At 42.5% G+C, this 19,663-nt stretch overlaps 1 protein-coding gene across 4 annotated transcripts in view; it reads left to right on the forward strand.

Moving 5' to 3' along the window:
- Positions 1-19,663, forward strand: part of FHL2 (four and a half LIM domains 2) — a 98,468-nt gene that overhangs the window by 28,700 nt on the left and 50,105 nt on the right. For 2 of the 4 annotated variants that reach the window (XM_073614745.1, XM_073614744.1), the window contains exon 2: positions 8,527-8,705. The exons of 1 other annotated variant lie outside the window; for it this stretch is intronic. In XM_073614745.1, coding sequence (XP_073470846.1) covers positions 8,550-8,705 — 156 coding nt within the window. In that variant the 5' untranslated portion in view covers positions 8,527-8,549. Of the gene's footprint in view, positions 1-8,526; positions 8,706-19,663 lie in introns of those variants that run through there. One more of the 4 variants, XM_073614747.1, reaches the window with a different exon arrangement.

Below are 19,663 nucleotides of genomic sequence, written 5' to 3' on the forward strand. Positions count from 1 at the left end.
GTCAGTATCTATCAAACTCAACTAACCAAGATCACTTTCCGTTTTGTTAAATAAACAATGGACACAGTAGACTGTTAGCTCTGGTCTGTTTTTGAGGGGTGTAAATCTAGAACCTTCATAGAGTTGTTATTGATACCAATGGTAGATTCATCTTTGTCTATGCAATGACCCAAAATGTACTGTTTGCAATGCTGTGTATTTACAATCCTTCTCCAGCATTCATAGAATTTTATGCCACAAAGTGTCACACTTTGCCACCGACTACCTTGATGATAGATTGATATGTATGAGGCATTTCAATATGGTTTTGGAATAAATCGCCACCTTCCACTCAAACCCATACTTGCAAATATTTACAAGTTTTTACTCAAACAGTTGGATGGATAGATATTTGGAGACACTTAGGCTTTCTTCGCACAGTTGATTACCTGCAATTACCTGCATACACTGACCATCTGTTGGGACTGTTAGAGAATCCTACTTCTTTTAAGTCATGTTCTTCCTTTAAATCATGTTCTTTCTTCTTCATTCTTCTTCTCATATACAAACTGGCAATTTATGTGTGGCAACAGACCTATAGTACACTATAATGTTGAATGAGGTTCAGCTGTAGGGGAACCCAGGACTAACTGAACCTTGTCAAATTCTAGTTGGAGGAAACACAGACCCTAGAAAGTTACCCTAGTAAAACATTTGATACAGAATAATGCTTGTTTAAATATTCACATGCATACAACATTAAATGTATGGCTATTTTCTGGGAATACCAAAGAACTAGGCAGCAGGAGCCATCTGAGTTCTAGCAACTGAGGATGCTAGGTAGCAGGAGCCACCTGCATCCTTTCGATCAAGGATATAGGATGCTATATTTCAGGAGCTACCTGTGTCCTAGCAACCTAGGATATAAAATGCTATATTTCATGAGCTGCCTATGTCCTAGCAACCTAGGACTCTTGGCAACAGAAATCGCCTACATCCTAGCAACCTAGTATGCTTGGCAGCAGGAACCGCCTGTATCCTCATTTCCACCAAATTTTATGTAGGATCTTGCTGCGTAAAATCATAGGGCCGTGTGCCTGAGCCCTAAGAAAATAATTTTGAAACAGCCTCTAATTGGTGTGATTAGGACTCAAGGTCCCTGGGCTTTCTTAACATTTTTTTTAATAAATATCTAATTCAGTCCAAAACAATTTTTTACTGAAATAAAAGGTAAAACTTGCTGGAAACATCAAATTCAATTTATAAATGGGAACATGAATTACAATCTCATATACATGCATCACTAGAGATTAATAATAAGATGACACCATTATGTATTATCCACCATAGATTTTTTTGTATGAACATATTATGTGCCAAAAAATAGTTGTTCCAAAAAATGTAGAAAATCTAGGACAATGGTTTTCTAGTAAACACACACTGTATGAAGTATCATTATGAAATGATTGTGTAAATATTGACCCCGATTGGACAAATCACAAACCTAAAGCCTAATATTGTATACTTAGCTTTATTAAGTGTTTTTGCATAGCAAGACCACTTACTGTTATCGCACATATATATTATTCTTATTATAGCCAAATTTACCACTGTAACTCCTCCCACAGCTTTTACACTTCATAGACAGTAATATACCAAAATGTGCGGATTGTTCCCAATTGGTGTGCTATTACTTTGTGGAACGTTTTGCCGAATGGTTCACGAAATATCGTAGTTTTTGCGGCGAAATTAGTCCCATAGGAATGAATGGCGAAATGTTCAAAACTAGAGTGGGAGGTGACAAAAGCTGACAACCCCATGATCAGCTAAAACATTATGACCACCCCATAATCAGCCAAAACATTATGACCACCACATGATCAGCCAAAACATTATGACTCCCCATGATCAGCCAAAACATTATGACCACCCCATGATCAGCCAAAACATTATGACCACCCCATGATCAGCCAAAACATTATGACCACCCCTTGATCAGAACATTTTTGAAAAAAAAAATCATTTTTGAAAAAGAAAAATCATTTTTGAAAAAAAAATTTGAAAAAAAATCATTAAAAAAAATCATTTTTTGAAAAAAAAAAAAATTTTTGCAAAAAAAAAGTTCAGCTCTTTTGGCTAATGATGGGACTTCTTCAACTTTTTTACTACTATTTATACTTTTTAAAATATTAAGCTTTTTAACACTTTTCACAGTTACTCCAGCCACTCCAACCATACAACAGTTACTCAAGCCACTCCACCCAGTTACTCCGCCCACTCCAGTTGTACACTACTGTAGGTGGAGGCAAGAACACTTCACACAATTTCCCCAGAAATTGTAGCTTTTCTAGTTATAATCATTATGAGAATTTTTTTCTCCATAAATGTTTATTGATTATTGACATAAAAAATAAAATAATAACTGTAGCAGTTACATATGATGAGTGAGATTCTATCCTCGACCTTCATATCTACACCACGATGGTAGAATGACGGTTATACCTTAAAAATTACTCTATATTTCTCTATATTATTATTGATAATATAATCTTTATTATCATTCATTATTATTCCATATGATTCATATTAATTACCATTTAATATTTTATGTGATTCTTTAATTTTCCATTATAAGTGTACTCTTATTGTTTGAATTTTCCATATTCATATACACTATATTACCAAAAGTATTGGGACACCTGCCTTTACACACACATATACTTTAATGGCATCCCAGTCTTGGTCCATAGGGTTCAATATTGAGTTGGCACATCCTTTGCAGCTATAACAGCTTCAACTCTTCCGGGAAAGCTGCCCACAAAGTTTAGGAATGTGTCTATGGGAATGTTTGACCATTCTTCCAGAAGCACATTTGTGAGGTCAGGTACTGATGTGGACGAGAAGGCCTGACTCGCCTTTTTGTCCACATCAGTGCCTGACCTCACAAATGTGCTTCTGGAAGAATGGTCAAACATTCCCATAGACGCATTCCTAAATCTTGTGAACAGCCTTCCCAAAAGAGTTGAAGCTGTTATAGCTGCAAAGGGTAGGCCAACTCAATATTGAACCCTACGGACTAAGACTGGGACGCCATTAAAGCTAATGTGCGTGTAAAGGCAGGAGTCCCAATACGTTTGGTAATATTGTGTATATTACATTATAATTCTGAATACTGTGAATCTTCAAAAACAATCAGATTTTTTACTGCACCATGGTTTCTGATTTTCTTAGAAGATTTTATAGTTTGCATTCAGCATACTTAATCTATTATATTATATTATATATAATACTTTTAGTGGTCTCATACATCCTTTATCTAGTGTTCATCTGTACCAGTGATGCTCTTAATAACATGTTATGATGTACATCACCTTTCTCTTAGCACGCTTGTACCAATAGCTATGTCTTTTAAAGCCTGTTTACTTGTATTTTTTACTCATGGTAAACAAAATAAGTTAAAAAGAAAGGGAATATCAAGCAATGGGACTGCTTTCAACTTGGAAAGGTAAGAGGTAGTAGACTTTCCTGGAACTGTACACATTGTTGTAAGTATAACAGATTTTATATTTTAAAAATGATTAGGCTCTGTTTATATACTGCCAATCTTAAGTTGCTGGAACAGAACCTAATTATTTAAATATCATGCACACGGGTTTTTATATATATATATCAAAACAAAACTGGGCAATTCACCCAACGTTCACCCTGGAGCATGTAATCAATTAAGTCCCTCCTTATTAATGCTCAAGTGGTAAAGTAAATAGGGTAAAGTAAAGTGGATTAGTGAAGCCAAGGAGAATTTACACAGCAATGACAGTGTTAGACTCCATCTGTATGCTTCTCTTGTAAATATTTAGGAGGAATGTATGCCTTTAGCTCACATGCCACTGTTTTTATTCCATTAGTGAGTGTGGGAAATGACAGAATCCAGAATAGATATGTTGATAATGAGTTGGTATTAAATTATGAAATAATATACAAGAGCGTGCGGTCTGTATAGATATGACATATGACATTCACATAGTAAGTTCTGCAGAGGGGCCATTATTTATACATACGCCAAAACCTTCTATCTGGACAAAGAAGTCTAGATCTGGTAGTCTCACCTAGCAGTATCTCCTGAAATGAGGAATCGGATCTCTCTTTCCTGTAACAACATGTCTTGGATATTTTGTTTTCAAATCATACTTTCATCTCCTCTCTGGGAAAAATTTGAAATATTCCAAATCAATGATGGAATAAGAAAAAGAACTTCAGTGTATTCATGTGGAACAACTGGCTCAGTGTAACATAAAGGGGAATTAGCTCAAATATACAAGAATGCATGAGAAAATATACAAACTCAAGATGTAAAGGATTTACTTGCACAAAATTAGTACAGCAGATACATAGCTCCCAACTGCCCCTGATTTCCAGGGACTGTCCCCGATTTGGAGCAATGCCCCTCTGTCCCTCGTTCCACCCCATTTTGTCCCTCATTTTGGTCTGATCTATATAATTGTATATAAAATACACTTATCTATCAAAAAGTGTGTTCCAGCACTAAACCTTTCATCTGATTTCTAAATTGCTGCATTTGTAAATTCCAAAAGCCAATAAAAAGGAATAGTAGTGGTAAAAAAAAGCACTTGTGGGTTTAACCAATCTTTTTTTTTTGTACAATTCTACTTCAAGGAGGCGTGGCAAGGGGTATGTCCTATGCCTGCATACTTTTGCTGATAGGTGTCCCTCATTCCCATCTCAAAAAGTTGGGAGGTATGCAGATAGACAATGTGGCATGGTTTGGATGATGCATCCAAAGTACTTAAGATATAAAAGGTTGAAAATGATTGCTCTGGGATTCAGCATATAGTGTGGACAGGGAAGCCTTGTTTGCTAATTCCATGCCTCGACTGTATGAACTGTAAAGGGTCTTGTCGTTTATAATAATTTATCAAATGGAAGAGAGGCATACATGTGTAGCCAGGTGCTGCCGTTGACTGTGTATGAAGAGCAGGCTGTGCATTCTTCTACCCACTCTCCTCCTATATCCCCCCCTGCCACTGAGCTCTGGGTAAACAGAGCGGGCTGTGTGTGTTCAGCCAGCTTCTCTCCCTCTCACTTTGCTGCTGCTGACAGGAGTGGCTCAGTGTAAAATCTCCCACTCACTCCTGCCCCCCCCCCAGCAGCAGGGTGGTGAACTAATCAGATATAAATGGAGAGGATTCTGGGAGATGTAGATGTAGTGTAGAGTGCAGTGCAAGTGAATAGAGGCTAATGGACTGTGGACTTCACTACCCAGAGATCTCTGCACCGCAGAGGAGGAGAGGTAGGACTTAGCAGAGAGCTGGGTCTTTTGCAGGAAGATTCCAAGTTGTACAGACATGATGCCTATGCTGGGACTGTGCAGAGACCAGGGGCCACGTAAGTTTTTGCCAAGAGGAACCAGAAGTTAGTGCATGCCTGTCGCTGGGATGTCTGTACCCACACCAGATACCAGAGACTGAGACATGGAGAGTTCTCCTGCCAAGCTGGGACCCAAAGCTGGAGGAACTCATTGCCATGTGTGCCTACAGTCAGGACAGAACTAGTGAGAGTCTGATCTTGAGGACTTGATTGTGGGGACTGAGCCTTCTGAGATAGCTGACCACTAAGCAGAGGGGACAGGTTCCATTGCATACCAGGAGTGGTAAGTCATACAACTGAGCTTAAACCCATACTGCCCACAGTTAATGCCTATAGAGACTTCTCCCTGCTTATCAGCCATCCATTGTCTTAAAAGGACAACTTCATGTGAACACCACCTTCAGAAGGGCCCCAACGATGGCCGGCTAGGGCTGACAATTAGGTGCCAAGTGCTTTGCAGCCACTTCCAGAGGTATCCCTTGCCAGGAATGGATAAACTACCCACAAAAGGGCTGTATTTGCAGAATGCACTTAAAGACAGCTTTTTTTGGTTAGTTATAACTGTTTGTTTAAACCAGTTACAATTTGGTTAGCCTGTCGCAGTATGGTAATTCCCATTCCTATAGGCCAGTGTTCATCTGATTTAGTTAGCATCTTTAAACATTTTCAGTTGCTTGTTTTCTGATTCATGTATTGTTTACCCACTTTGCCATAATACATCTATTTAATCTACCACTCAGTTGCTTGTGGCCTATTTTTTGTGTACTGTTATAGAGTGGTAGCATTGTTGTAATACTTGAGTTACACAGGTGTGAACAGCCTTCAACTTACAACCAGGTGTGCCATTTTTGAACAAATATCCTTGCAGAGTGCAACTACACTTGCAAAGTACACATTCTTTGTCAGGTATCTGCAGCAGAGATGACTAGATCTGTGTGGCTAAACTCGGAAACTGAGACCAGACTATATATGCTTTAAGTGAGATTTATTTACAGTGCAACAAAATACATCCAAGCACCAGCTCACAGCAAACATAAAAATACAAGTGAACAAAAAGTCCAGTGACAGAATACCTGACTTATTACTAACAAACAGAAGCCTAACTAACAATTAAATATATACACAACAGGGAACACCAAAAATCAGGAGAAAACTGGAGGTGCAGAGAGCAGAAGGGAGGGGGAGGGCAAAACTGGGATTAGGAACAAGGGAGAGGCAAGGCAGCAGGGTACAGGACAGGCGCATGATCAGGAATGGCAACAGGCTCTGGCAGCAGCAAAGCAGAACACTGGAGCAAAAATTCACTGAAAGGAGAGGACCTAAATACCTTTCTAGCAGCCAGCATCAGGTGGAAACGGCTGGCTCCTCTGAGACACCCACTGGTGGACACTGGAACTACAGCCCAGGGAACCACAGTGTCACCAGCAGGCGATACAGGTCTTGACAGTCTATTTTCCTTTAGTAAATCAACTCCATTGATGGGTCAGCCCTGGTTGGCTTACAGTGCTGCCCTTTGTTCTCTCAGGCTAAAACTGCCTACACCTCTGCTTAAATCTTCCCTCTACGGCAGGATGATCTAATCAGCTCTTTAACCATTTTCATTCATGATTTACACAGTTTCTGGGGTTGGTGGACACAAAACATTTGAAATGTTAGAGAATGCTTCTCACTATTATGCCTGTTCTCAACCAGCCAGTCCCTGAATCTTTGTTAATCATATTTTTCCATGAATACAAGAATAGGGCGGCCACTCAGCAATTACAAGATCCTTATCAGTTGGTGAAGTCTATGAACTGCAAGAAAAATGGAAGTGCAGTGGTAAGTATCAGGACATAGGGCCCTGGATGCATTGTACTCTGAAAAACTTAAGTGTGATCATACATTCTACATATGCAGCGTAGATAGAAAAATCCCCTGCTGTGCCTATTGTATTTTAACAGGTGTCACAGGAAGCTGTCAGGATGCCTGAACATTGGCTGCATCTGATGTCGTTCAGATACTGCAAGCCAAAAATTATCCATCCTACTCCTTCGATGGTGGTTGTCAGAATGCCTAAAATTTTCCATCCAGCCCCTTACATTTTTCGAAGGATGTTGGGTGTGAGGAACTGACAAGGCCAACTACATAGTGAATTTTTGCTGGTTCTTCAGGAACCAGACAAAATTTGTATAGCATATGGCCAACTAAACGTACTCAGTAGGAGTAGAAAATGTCCAGGTGTTAGTAACAATGTCCCATCATTGGTGTCCGTGAGAGGAATAGTCCCCCATTGTTGGTGTCAGTGGGAGGAATAATTGAGAGTAAATCTCCCAAGTGAGCACTCATACATCAATACAAAGCTGACAAAGGTTATAACCCTGCCTTGCTGTATCAAAGACTAATAAAAGAGTTTTGGCTTCAGTTACACTTAATGCAGCTACAAGTACGTGTCCTAAAACAGCTGTAAAAGATTTGTAGGAACGTTGTGACTTTACAATTAAAAATGGAATTCTGACATGAATGCTAAGAGATATTTAGGGCCTATTAACACTTGTCCATTTTGATGCAGCAAAACTCTTGCATTTTTCTGCAGGAAGATGCCAAGTAGAAGCCCAATTTTCAATGAGACTGGTTCATATGTATTACAGTTTAGTGCGAAAGACAAAAGAAAATCTATGGGCCCATTCACACCTACACGTGCATTACCATCACTTTAGAGGTTGGGTAAATGCCCAAGGGCATACACAATTTTTATATGTTATACGGTCTACATGTTATAAAGCCTAATTGTCCTGACTGATCAGCATTTGAGGAAAAGTCAGTAGAGGTTTGTCATCAAATGATGTCCTACACTCTTGGTGAAAAATTACTCCTTTTATTACATTTGATTATATTGTGTAAAGACACTCTGACCCCCCCCCCCCCTTTTCAGTGCACCTAAACGCAAGTAAGAAAACAGTGTGGATTATACCTTTTAAAATCGTTACATGCATTTCTATGTCCTAAGATTACATCTAAATGCATAGAAGTGCAGAGCTATGTGAATGAGGCCTAATTTAAAAAGATATGTGGCAAATGATCTCCAGAAAAATATATGAATCAAGTAAAAGTAGACTCTAAGAGAAGTCATATTTTTTATTATTTCACCAGTAGCAGAAAAATGATACATGCAATTTCTTTCAGGATAAAAAACTATTACATGGAAAATGACCGAGCGCTTTGACTGCCATTACTGCAAGGAATCTCTGTTTGGAAAGAAATACCTGCTGAGGGAAGAGAACCCATACTGTGTGAAATGTTTTGAAAGCCTCTACTCCAACACATGTGAGGAATGCAAGAAACCCATCGGATGTGATGGCAAGGTATGCTGACACTTCCTGTTCATCTGATCATGCCTCCACTGACTAAACAGAAAATTCCATTAGTGAGCTGCAGGCATTAACATAATTGCAAGTCAAGTGGGGATCAGATGCAACTCCAGCATTTAAATCATCAGCGGATATGTTTGAGATTACATACATATGCACCTTTCTTTACATTGGAGAGAATAACCTGAAACATTCATAGCTGAAGTCAACTTTTTCATGATATGTTCTTATTCATATAGCATTTTATTGACCTATTTACATATATGCCTGATAACAAGTTATTGTAGTTTGATGATGACTGGCCATATTTGTAACTGAAAGTCATTGGAGAAATCCAAGATGACCAGATCTACTTTGCTTTGCCTATTGGCAAACAGGCACATCTAACTCATGATTTAGACAAACAAATGACCCTTAAAAGTTAGCTCCTTTGGCAAAATTTGGAATTGTTAGAAAGTCAAAAGGACTGTTTACTATTTAGAATATCTGGATACAAGTTATTCTGAATGTGGTAACTGGCCATGTTTTTGAATATGGCAATACGATCTGTCCCTTTCCAAGAGATGAGGTTTGCACTTGCTGTAGATGGCAGTATTCAGTGGTAAATTATGATTATTCGTTAAAAAAAGTAATCTACCTTGATAGGCCAAATCACTGTATTTAAAAAAATATACAATTTAAACAAAATCCATGAGATATTTCTGGAGGATTGAAAAGAATTTCTAAAAACCTATCATGAGATTGTTACCTGAAAAAACTTGCAAACTTATTAAACCACATATACTAGCAAACAAACCTTCAGATTATTCTTTTCTGCATTTTGTATAATACTGCCCCATAATGGGGCTATTATGGTCAGAAGTCATGAATGTTGTTCAGCTTCCTTATACTGTAGATGCCTACCATGGGGGTTTCTTCTAATTACTCGTTCCTGGGCAATGACCATTTAACAAACTTTGGACTGGTGTTGCACACCAGTCCTTTGTTGGGTACAGTATGTGTTATATAATCTAATTATTATTGCTGTTTGTATCTGTATATTAAATCAGACCTCAGGTCAGGTTTAATGCCCTTGAAGTTTTTGTATTGTAATCCTGCACACAGCAACATGGCCACACCCAAGCAGTTTTTGTTTTCCTGGAAAGTTGGCAACCCTAGGCAGGAGAAAGAAGGCAGGCCAAGAGACGAGTTTGTAGGATAGTGCACAACTAAATACAATATGTTTGAATCTGGCCTGTTCTTTAAAGCAGCAGATTAGAATGCGCCCATCACATGTGGCTGATATATGCTAATAAACACCGCTTTGAATTAAAAGCAGGCTCTTGCTAAATGACACACTTACACACGTGAATATGTAAGGGAAACACAATTCCACAGGAAGGACTTGCAGCAAACATTAAATCAACTGGGAACTGAGGTTTAGATTACACTACTGCAACTACTGGCAACTCACAGACAGTGTAGGAGTTATATTTTTTCATATTCATACATTTTAAGACACACAATCAGAGCTTTAGATCATAGGTTATAAACTGTCTTCAGATGACTGGACACTGGCAAGCAACGGATGTCTTTTTTCTAAGAGAAGCTAACCATTTCATTTTTTCATAACAAATCTAGCGAAATTCCTCACTGCTACATAGCCACTGCATCTTTCCCTTTGTAGCTTTCCAGAGTTTTGGCAGACCATATCCAGACCCTGTGAACAAGAAGATATAGGGCCCAGCCTGTATTGTTGTTTTGGGCACTGGTTCCTACATCTGGTGCTCATCTAAGCATGTAGTGCAATGTATTGACACAGGGTGCTATACAGGTCCAGGACTATGGTCTATCTGTAGGTGGAACCCTTTCTCTGAAGAACCCTTAGGGATATGCCCACTGGGAGGGTGAACATCAGACTGGAGCTTGGTCCCTAACATCCCCCCTTTACTGCTGGGAGGAGTGCAAGATGGCAGTAAGCCAGGGATACAGCCCTATCTGGGAGCGCAGGGTGCTGTTGCTGCAATCCCTAAGGGGTTACATCTAGCACTGACTGCAACTCTATTCCTCACAACAACAGAGATTTAGCTTTTGATTAGGTGCCCTTTTGTTTGTTTGCCTTAGTCTCTGGGCTGCGAGCCTGGGCTGCCATTATGCCTGCACACTCTCTGTTTCAAGGGGATTCACTGTGCAATTGGGATCCAATTTTGCCTATAGGCATAGACATATAAATTATAAAAATTACTGCGTCACCAAATAAATAAAAAAGCTGCTGACACTACAATTAGGCAAGTGAACAAAATATTATGCCGCGCTGTGTAAATATATAACCAGGTGTGACAAAAATCCTATATAGACATCAATTCATTGTGAAACCTTCACATAAAGTATACTTAATATTATAAATATTGATTAATCTGTACTACATAAAGTGCTATAGTGCCAAAAACAAACATTGAATGATAAAATGTATATGATGATTCTTCAAAATAAACATAACATAATTCATCAAAAGTCCTCTAGTAAAAAAATGTATGCTTTGTGATAGGTGCTCCAAAGTACTTTCACAGTGACTTCAAACTCGTGCTCCCCCCTGTGTGATTGCGCTCACCTCAGGGTATGTGACCACACAACTAAGACCCCATACACACTAGTAGATTTTCTGCAGATTTTTGTCTTCAGATTTACCAAAACCATATAATATGAAGTCAAGCCTTAAGAGTTTCAATTTGTATGCAATCAGACAGGCCCTTACACTACATGGTTTTGGTAAATCTGAAGACAAAAATCTGCAGAAAATTTAATAGTGTGTATGGGGCTTAAGTTTGGTCTGAAATCGCAGTTGAACCACCTCTGGGCTCTATGTTACATACCCTGAGATGAGCGCAATCACACAGGGGGGAACACGATTTGTTTGAAGTCACTGTGAATGTACTTTTGAGCACCTATCACAAAGCATCAATTTTTTACTAGAGGACTTTTGATGAATTATGTTATGTTTGTTTTGAAGAATCATCATTAACATTATACCATTCAATGTTTGTTTTTGGCACTATAGCACTTTATGTAGCACCGATTAATTAATATTTATAATATTAAGTACCCTTTAGTGAAGGTTTCACAATGAATTCATGTCTATATAGGATTTTTGTCACACCTGGTTAAGGTAATTATTTACACAGTGCTGCATAATATTTTGTTCACTGTTTATGGGAGTGTGACTGACGCTAGCAGCTAAACGTTTAGTAACATCTGAGTTTATATGTTTACCTCATATTGGCACAGCTTATTTATATATTTAGGTGTCAGATACTAGTCAGTAGGGATGAGCTTCGTGTTCGAGTCGAACCAAAGTTCGACTCGAACATTGTCTGTTCGCCCGTTCGCCGAATTGCGAACGATATGGGCCGTTCGCGCCAAATTCGTGTGGTGCGTCACGGCCCATAATTCACTGCGGCATCGCAGTGCATTGCTGGCTAATGATTGGCCAAGCATGCACTATGACCCGCATGCTTGGCCAATCACAGCGCCGTCTGAACAGAGAGCCATAATTGGCCAAAGCCAAGGAGGCTTTGGCCAATTATGGCTCAGGGGATTTAGTACACGCCCCACACTATATAAGGCCGCCTGCATGGTGGCCCTGTGTAGTGTGTGTTCCGGCGTTGAGAAAGAGATAGATAGACAGAGAGACAGTGTCATTTGATTTAAGTTAGATAGATTGGGCAGGACAGTCAGTAAGTTAGCTGCACTTACAGTGTATTGTGTATATATATGCATCCTAGGTGTTGTATATATATATATATATATATATATATATATATATATATATATATATATATACACTGTATTCAGTTTAGCTAGATCCGTTCCTGTTATCTTGCTACTGACAGGCAGGCTTGTGTTGTTACAGTATCTACAGCTACCTGAAGAAAATTGCTGGTGTTCTTTTGATCCTATTAGTACCACAGTCAGGCAGCTAGACTATTTACAGTTAGTGTAGTATGTCCTCCTCACAGTGTTCAGTTAAAGCTACAACTTAGTTTAGTGAGACCTCTGCACAGTGTTCAGCTAAAGCTACAAGTTAGTGTAGTGCGTCTTCTGAACAGTGTTCAGCTAAAGCTACAAGTTAGTGTAGTGCACAGTGTTCAGCTAAAGCTACAAGTTAGGGTAGTGCGACCTCTGAACAGTGTTCAACTAAAGCTACAAGTTAGTGTAGTGCATCCTCCTCACAGTGTTCAGCTAAAACTACAAGTTAGTGTAGTGCGACCTCTGCACAGTGTTCAACTAAAGCTACAAGTTAGTGTAGTGAGACCTCTGCACAGTGTTCAGCTAAAGCTACAAGTTAGTGTAGTGCGTCCTCTGAACAGTGTTCAGCTAAAGCTACAAGTTAGTGTAGTGCACAGTGTTCAGCTAAAGCTACAAGTTAGGGTAGTGCGACCTCTGAACAGTGTTCAACTAAAGCTACAAGTTAGTGTAGTGCATCCTCCTCACAGTGTTCAGCTAAAACTACAAGTTAGTGTAGTGCGACCTCTGCACAGTGTTCAGCTAAAGCTACAAGTTAGTGTAGTGCGTCCTCCTCACAGTGTTCAGCTAAAGCTACAAGTTAGTGTAGTGCACAGTGCTCAGCTAAAGCTACAAGTTAGTGTAGTGTGTCCTCTGAACAGTGTTCAGCTAAAGCTACAAGTTAGTGTAGTTCATCCTCTGAACAGTGTTCAGCTAAAACTACAAGTTAGTGTAGTGCGACCTCTGCTCAGTGTTCAGCTAAAGCTACCTGTAGAAGGTTGGTGGTGTTTTCCTGATCCTATCACTACTGCAGGCAGCTAAATAAGCTACAAGTTAGTTTTTTGTGACCTCTGCACAGTGTTCAGCTAAAGCTACCTGTAGAAGGTTGGTGGTGTTTTCCTGATCCTATCACTACCGCAGGCAGCTAAATAAGCTACAAGTTAGTTTTTTGCGACCTCTGCACAGTGTTCAGCTAAAGCTACCTGTAAAAGGTTGGTGGTGTTTTCCTGATCCTATCACTACCGCAGGCAGCTAAATAAGCTACAAGTTAGTGTAGTGCATCCTCCTCACAGAGTTCAGCTAAAACTACAAGTTAGTGTAGTGCTACCTCTGCACAGTGTTCAGCTAAAGCTACAAGTTAGTGTAGTGCGTCCTCTGAACAGTGTTCAGCTAAAGCTACAAGTTAGTGTAGTGCATCCTCCACACAGTGTTTAGCTAAAGCTACAAGTTAGTGTAGTGCACAGTGTTCAGCTAAAGCTACAAGTTAGTGTAGTGCGTCCTCTGAACAGTGTTCAGCTAAAGCTACAAGTTAGTGTAGTGCGTCCTCCTCACAGTGTTCAGCTAAAACTACAAGTTAGTGTAGTGCTACCTCTGCACAGTGTTCAGCTAAAGCTACAAGTTAGTGTAGTGCGTCCTCTGAACAGTGTTCAGCTAAAGTTACAAGTTAGTGTAGTGCGTCCTCTGAACAGTGTTCAGCTAAAGCTACAAGTTAGTGTAGTGCGTCCTCCTCACAGTGTTCAGCTAAAACTACAAGTTAGTGTAGTGCGCCCTCTGCACAGTGTTCAGCTAAAGCTACCTGTAGAAGGTTGGTGGTGTTTTCCTGATCCTATCCCTACCGCAGGCAGCTAAGTAAGCTACAAGTTAGTTTTTTGCGACCTCTGCACAGTGTTCAGCTAAAGCTACCTGTAGAAGGTTGGTGGTGTTTTCCTGATCCTATCACTACCACAGGCAGCTAAATAAGCTACAAGTTAGTTTTTTGCGACCTCTGCACAGTGTTCAGCTAAAGCTACCTGTAGAAGGTTGGTGGTGTTTTCCTGATCCTATCACTACCACAGGCAGCTAAATAAGCTACAAGTTAGTTTTTTGCGACCTCTGCACAGTGTTCAGCTAAAGCTACCTGTAGAAGGTTGGTGGTGTTTTCCTGATCCTATCACTACCGCAGGCAGTTAAATAATCTACAAGTTAGTTTTTTGCGACCTCTACACAGTGTTCAGCTAAAGCTACCTGTAGAAGGTTGGTGGTGTTTTCCTGATCCTATCACTACCACAGGCAGCTAAATAAGCTAGAAGATAGTGTAGTGCGTCCTCCTCACAGTGTTCAGCTAAAACTACAAGTTAGTGTAGTGCTACCTCTGCACAGTGTTCAGCTAAAGCTACAAGTTAGTGTAGTGCGTCCTCTGAACAGTGTTCAGCTAAAGTTACAAGTTAGTGTAGTGCGTCCTCTGAACAGTGTTCAGCTAAAGCTACAAGTTAGTGTAGTGCGTCCTCCTCACAGTGTTCAGCTAAAACTACAAGTTAGTGTATTGCGACCTCTGCACAGTGTTCAGCTAAAGCTACCTGTATAAGGTTGGTGGTGTTTTCCTGATCCTATCACTACCGCAGGCAGCTAAATAAGCTACAAGTTATTTTTTTGCGAGCTCTGAACAGTGTTCAGCTAAAGCTACAAGTTAGTTTAGTGTGACCTCTGCACAGTGTTCAGCTAAAGCTACAAGTTAGTGTAGTGCGTCCTCTTCACAGTGTTCAGCTAAAGCTACAAGTTAGTGTAGTGCGTCCTCTGAACAGTGTTCAGCTAAAGCTACCTTTAGAAGGTTGGTGGTGTTTTCCTGATCCTATCACTACCGCAGGCAGCTAAATTATTTACACGTTAGTGTAGTGTGACCTCTGCACAGTGTTCAGCTAAAGCTACCTGTAGAAGGTTGGTGGTGTTCTCATACTACAGGCAGGCAGTTGATTTTGCTAGCTGCAGTATCAGTATATATATATATATATATATATATAGCTACAGGCCATAACAAGGAGAGGCAGACAGTCACAAGCCAATAAAAGAGGGCAAGCAGGCTCTGTGTCTAGAGGCAACAGTGCTGGTCGTGGAGACGGTGCATCCTCATCAGCACGTGGCCGTGGGACACGCTTGGCCTTTTTTTCGGCAGCTGGCCGTGTTCAGCCGCAACATGCGGAAGACTTGGTTGAGTGGATGACTAAGCCGTCCTCATCCTCCTCATCCTCTCTCACTAATGCTCAGGGTACTTTGTCTGGCAAAGCAGCTGCCAACACGGCCTCTTCCCTCAGCTCAATGGCATCAGTGACTCCTTCCCTAGCCCCACCATGTCCTTCTGAGGAGTCCCTCGAACTGTTTGACCACAGTATTGGGTACATGCTCCAGGAGGATGCCCAGCGTTTAGAAGGCTCTGATGATGATACTGAGCTAGATGAAGGCAGTAATGTGCGCACGGACAGAGGGGGTGCCCAAGAAGGACAGAAATCTGGCAGTCATGCTCCCCCTGCTGCAGCATACTGCCAGGTTTGCTCCAGTGATGAGGAGGGAGGGGATGATGAGGTCACTGACTCAACGTGGGTGCCTGATAGGAGAGAGGAGGAGGAGGCACATCACCGAGGCAGGATGCCCTCCAGGGGCCAGCCTAAGAGCAGCACACTGACTGCATCACACCGCAAAGCTCCGCATGTGCAGGGCGCTGATGTCTCTGCGCGTTATTCTAAAAGTTCTTTGGTGTGGGCCTTTTTTGAGACGAGTGCATCAGATCGCACCGCTGCTATTTGCAACATATGTCTCAAGCGTATCTCGCGTGGCCAAAACATCTCCCGCTTGGGCATCACATGCTTGACCAGACATAGGTTGACCTGCCATGCAGTTCGTTGGCAAGCGTATCTAAAAGACCCACACCAAAGAACAAAGAGGACCTCTCCTTGCTCCTCATCAGCTGAGATCTCCAACCCCACTATACCTTCAGTCCTCTCTGAGACCTGCACTGAGAGGAATGAAGGTGTAGAATTAGGTGTGTCACAGCCAAGTACTTGTGGGCAATCTGCTTTCGGTACACCGATGTCAGATTGTACCAGGCAAATTTCCCTGCCCCAGCTGCTGCACCGCCGAAAGAAGTTCGCTCCCAGCCATCCACATGCCCAGCGGTTGAATGCTAGCTTGGCAAAATTGCTAGCACTTCAACTGCTACCTTTTCAGTTGATAGATTCTGCTCCCTTCCGTGAGTTTGTGGAATGTGCGGTTCCTCAGTGGCAGGTACCCAAACGCCACTTTTTCTCACAGAAGGCGATTCCGGCTCTCTACCGGCATGTGGAAGGCAATGTCTTGGCCTCACTGGACAGGACGGTCAGAGGTAAGGTGACTCATGGTCCAGCAGGCATGGACAGGGACGTTACCTAAGTTTCACGGCCATTGGGTCACTCTGCTGGCAGCTGGGAAGGATGCAGGACAAGGTGCAGTAGTGTTGGAGGTTGTTCTGCCACCACACCTCCAAAATGCCACCACTAATGATTGTGACACACCTCTCTCCTCCACCCCCTCCTCTTCTTCTTCCTCCATGGCCTCTTCCTGTGCTTTGTCCTCGGAACCAGCGGTGCTCCGTAGGCATTCAAGGGGCTACGCAAGTACGCAGGCCAAAAGATGCCATGCGGTACTTGAGCTGGTGTGCTTGGGGGACAGGAGCCACACTGGGGCAGAGGTTCTGTCAGCTCTGCAGGGGCAGGTTCAGAGGTGGTTGACGCCACGCCAACTTAAGGCAGGAATGGTGGTTTGCGACAATGGCACCAACCTCCTCTCCGCCCTCCGACAGGGACAACTGACCCATGTGCCCTGTTTGGCTCACGTCCTTAACTTGGTGGTGCAGCGGTTCTTGGGCAGGTACCCGGGCTTACAGGATGTCCTGAGGCAGGCCAGGGAAGTCTGTGCTCTTTTCCGCTGGTCATATAATGCCAGTGCTGGGCTGGCAGACCTCCAAAAGGAGTTTAACCTGCCCAAGAACCGCCTAATCTGTGACATGCCCACCAGGTGGAACTCAACGTTGGCCATGCTGCAGCGGCTGCACACGCAGCAGAGGGCCATCAATGAGTACCTGTGCGACTATGGCACCAGGACAGGGTCAGGGGAGCTTGTTTTTTTTTCCCCACGCCAGTGGGCCATGATCAGGGATGCATGCACTGTCCTGTCACCATTTGAGGAGGCCACGAGGATGGTGAGCAGTGACAGTGCATGCATCAGTGACACTGTCCCCCTTGTCCACCTGTTGGAGCACACGCTGCGTGGAATAATGGACAGGGCACTTGAGGCAGAACAGAGGCAGGAATAGGAGGACTTCCTTAGCTCTCAAGGCCCCCTTTATCCAGACAGTGTTCCTGCGTGTCCGCCGATTACACAGGAAGAGGAGGAGGAGGAGGATTGTGTCAGCATGGAGGTGGAGCCTGGCACTCAGCATCAGCAGCAGTCTTTAAGGGATCAGTCCCATGATACACATGGACTTGTACGTGGCTGGGAGGAGGTGGCTGCGGACCATGTCGTCCTTAGTGACCCAGAGGACTCCGGACCGAATGCCTCAGCAAACCTACGCTGCATGGCCTCCCTGATCCTGCAAAGCCTGCGGAAGGATCCTCGTATTCGCAGTATCAAGGTGGGGGATCGTTACTGGCTGGCAACCCTCCCTGATCCACGTTACAAGGGTAAGGTTGTGGACCTTATCTTGCCGTCGCAGAGGGAGCAGAGGATGAAACTTCTTCAGGAGGCCTTGCAGAAAGGTCTGTGCAACATGTTCCCAGATACTAGGAGGTTACAAACTCCTGTTTCTGGACAACGTGTTGCTGAGGCTTCGGTCAGTCAAAGAAGGAGCGGTGGAGAAGGTGACCGATGCGTTCAGACAATTTTTTAGTCCACAGCCCCAAGGTATGATCGGTTCCAGCAACCATCGCCAGCGTCTGTTTTACATGGTGCAGGAATACCTAGGGGCAAGATCTGACTTGGACACCTTTCCCACCGAAAATCCTCTGGGTTACTGGGTCTTGAGGATGGATCACTGGCAAGAGCTTGCACAGTATGCAATTGAGCTACTGGCCTGTCCTGCATCCAGCGTTCTTTCGGAACGCACATTCAGTGCTGCTGGAGGCTTTGTAACCGATCACAGGGTGCGTCTGTCCACCGACTCGATCGACTGACCTTCATAAAAATGAATCAGTCTTGGATCACCACCAGCTACCAAACACCTGATGCTGATGTAACCAAATAATTTTTTTTGAAATGTCAGATCCCTTCAAAGACTGCCTATGCTGATGCTGAGTGACTATCCTGTTATGCTGAGTAATTATCCTCTTCCTCCTCAATGATCATGCTGATAGCTTGTAAGAACATTTTTGGTTCTGGGTGCCGCCACCAGTGCCTAAGGCCCAATTTTTGATGCAATTCTTTGCAGCAGGGCTAGTTCCTGCTCTCCAACTAGAGTATCTATGAGGGGTTGCAGTGTTGTGGCACCAGCACCAGTGCCTAAGGCCCAATTTTTCAGCCCCTGTTTAACAGGGGCATGTCATTACAATTTTTAATGCAATACTTTGCAGCAGGGCTCGTTCCTGCTTTCCAACTAGAGTATCTGTGAGGGGTTGCAGTGTTGTGGCACCAGCACCAGTGCCTAAGGCCCAATTTTTTCAGCCCCTGTTTAACAGGGGTGTATAATTACAATTTTTGATGCAATACTTTGCAGCAGGGCTCGTTCCTGCGTTCCAACCAGAGTATCTGTGAGGGGTTGCAGTGTTGTGGCACCAGCACCAGTGCCTAAGGCCCAATTTTTCAGCCTCAGTTCAACAGGGACATGTAATTAGAATTCTTGATCTAATATTTCACAGCAGGGCCCGTTTGTGCGCCCACCAAGATTAACTGTGAGGGCTTACAGTGTTGTGGCACCAACACCACTACCACCACCAAAGGCCCAATTTTTCAGCCCCTGTTCAACAGGGGCATGTAATTACAATTCTTGATCGAATATTTCACAGCAGGGCCCGTTTCTGCGCCCACCAAGATTAACTGTGAGGACTTACAGTGTTGTGCCACCAGCACCACCACCACCACCACCACCACCAAAGGCCCAATTTTTCAGCCCCTGTTCAACAGGGGCATGTAATTACAATTCTTGATCGAATATTTCACAGTAGGGCACGTTTCTGCGCCCACCAAGATTA

This window comes from Aquarana catesbeiana, linkage group LG02, assembly GCF_042186555.1.
Source record: "Aquarana catesbeiana isolate 2022-GZ linkage group LG02, ASM4218655v1, whole genome shotgun sequence".
Taxonomy (NCBI): Eukaryota; Metazoa; Chordata; class Amphibia; order Anura; family Ranidae; genus Aquarana; species Aquarana catesbeiana.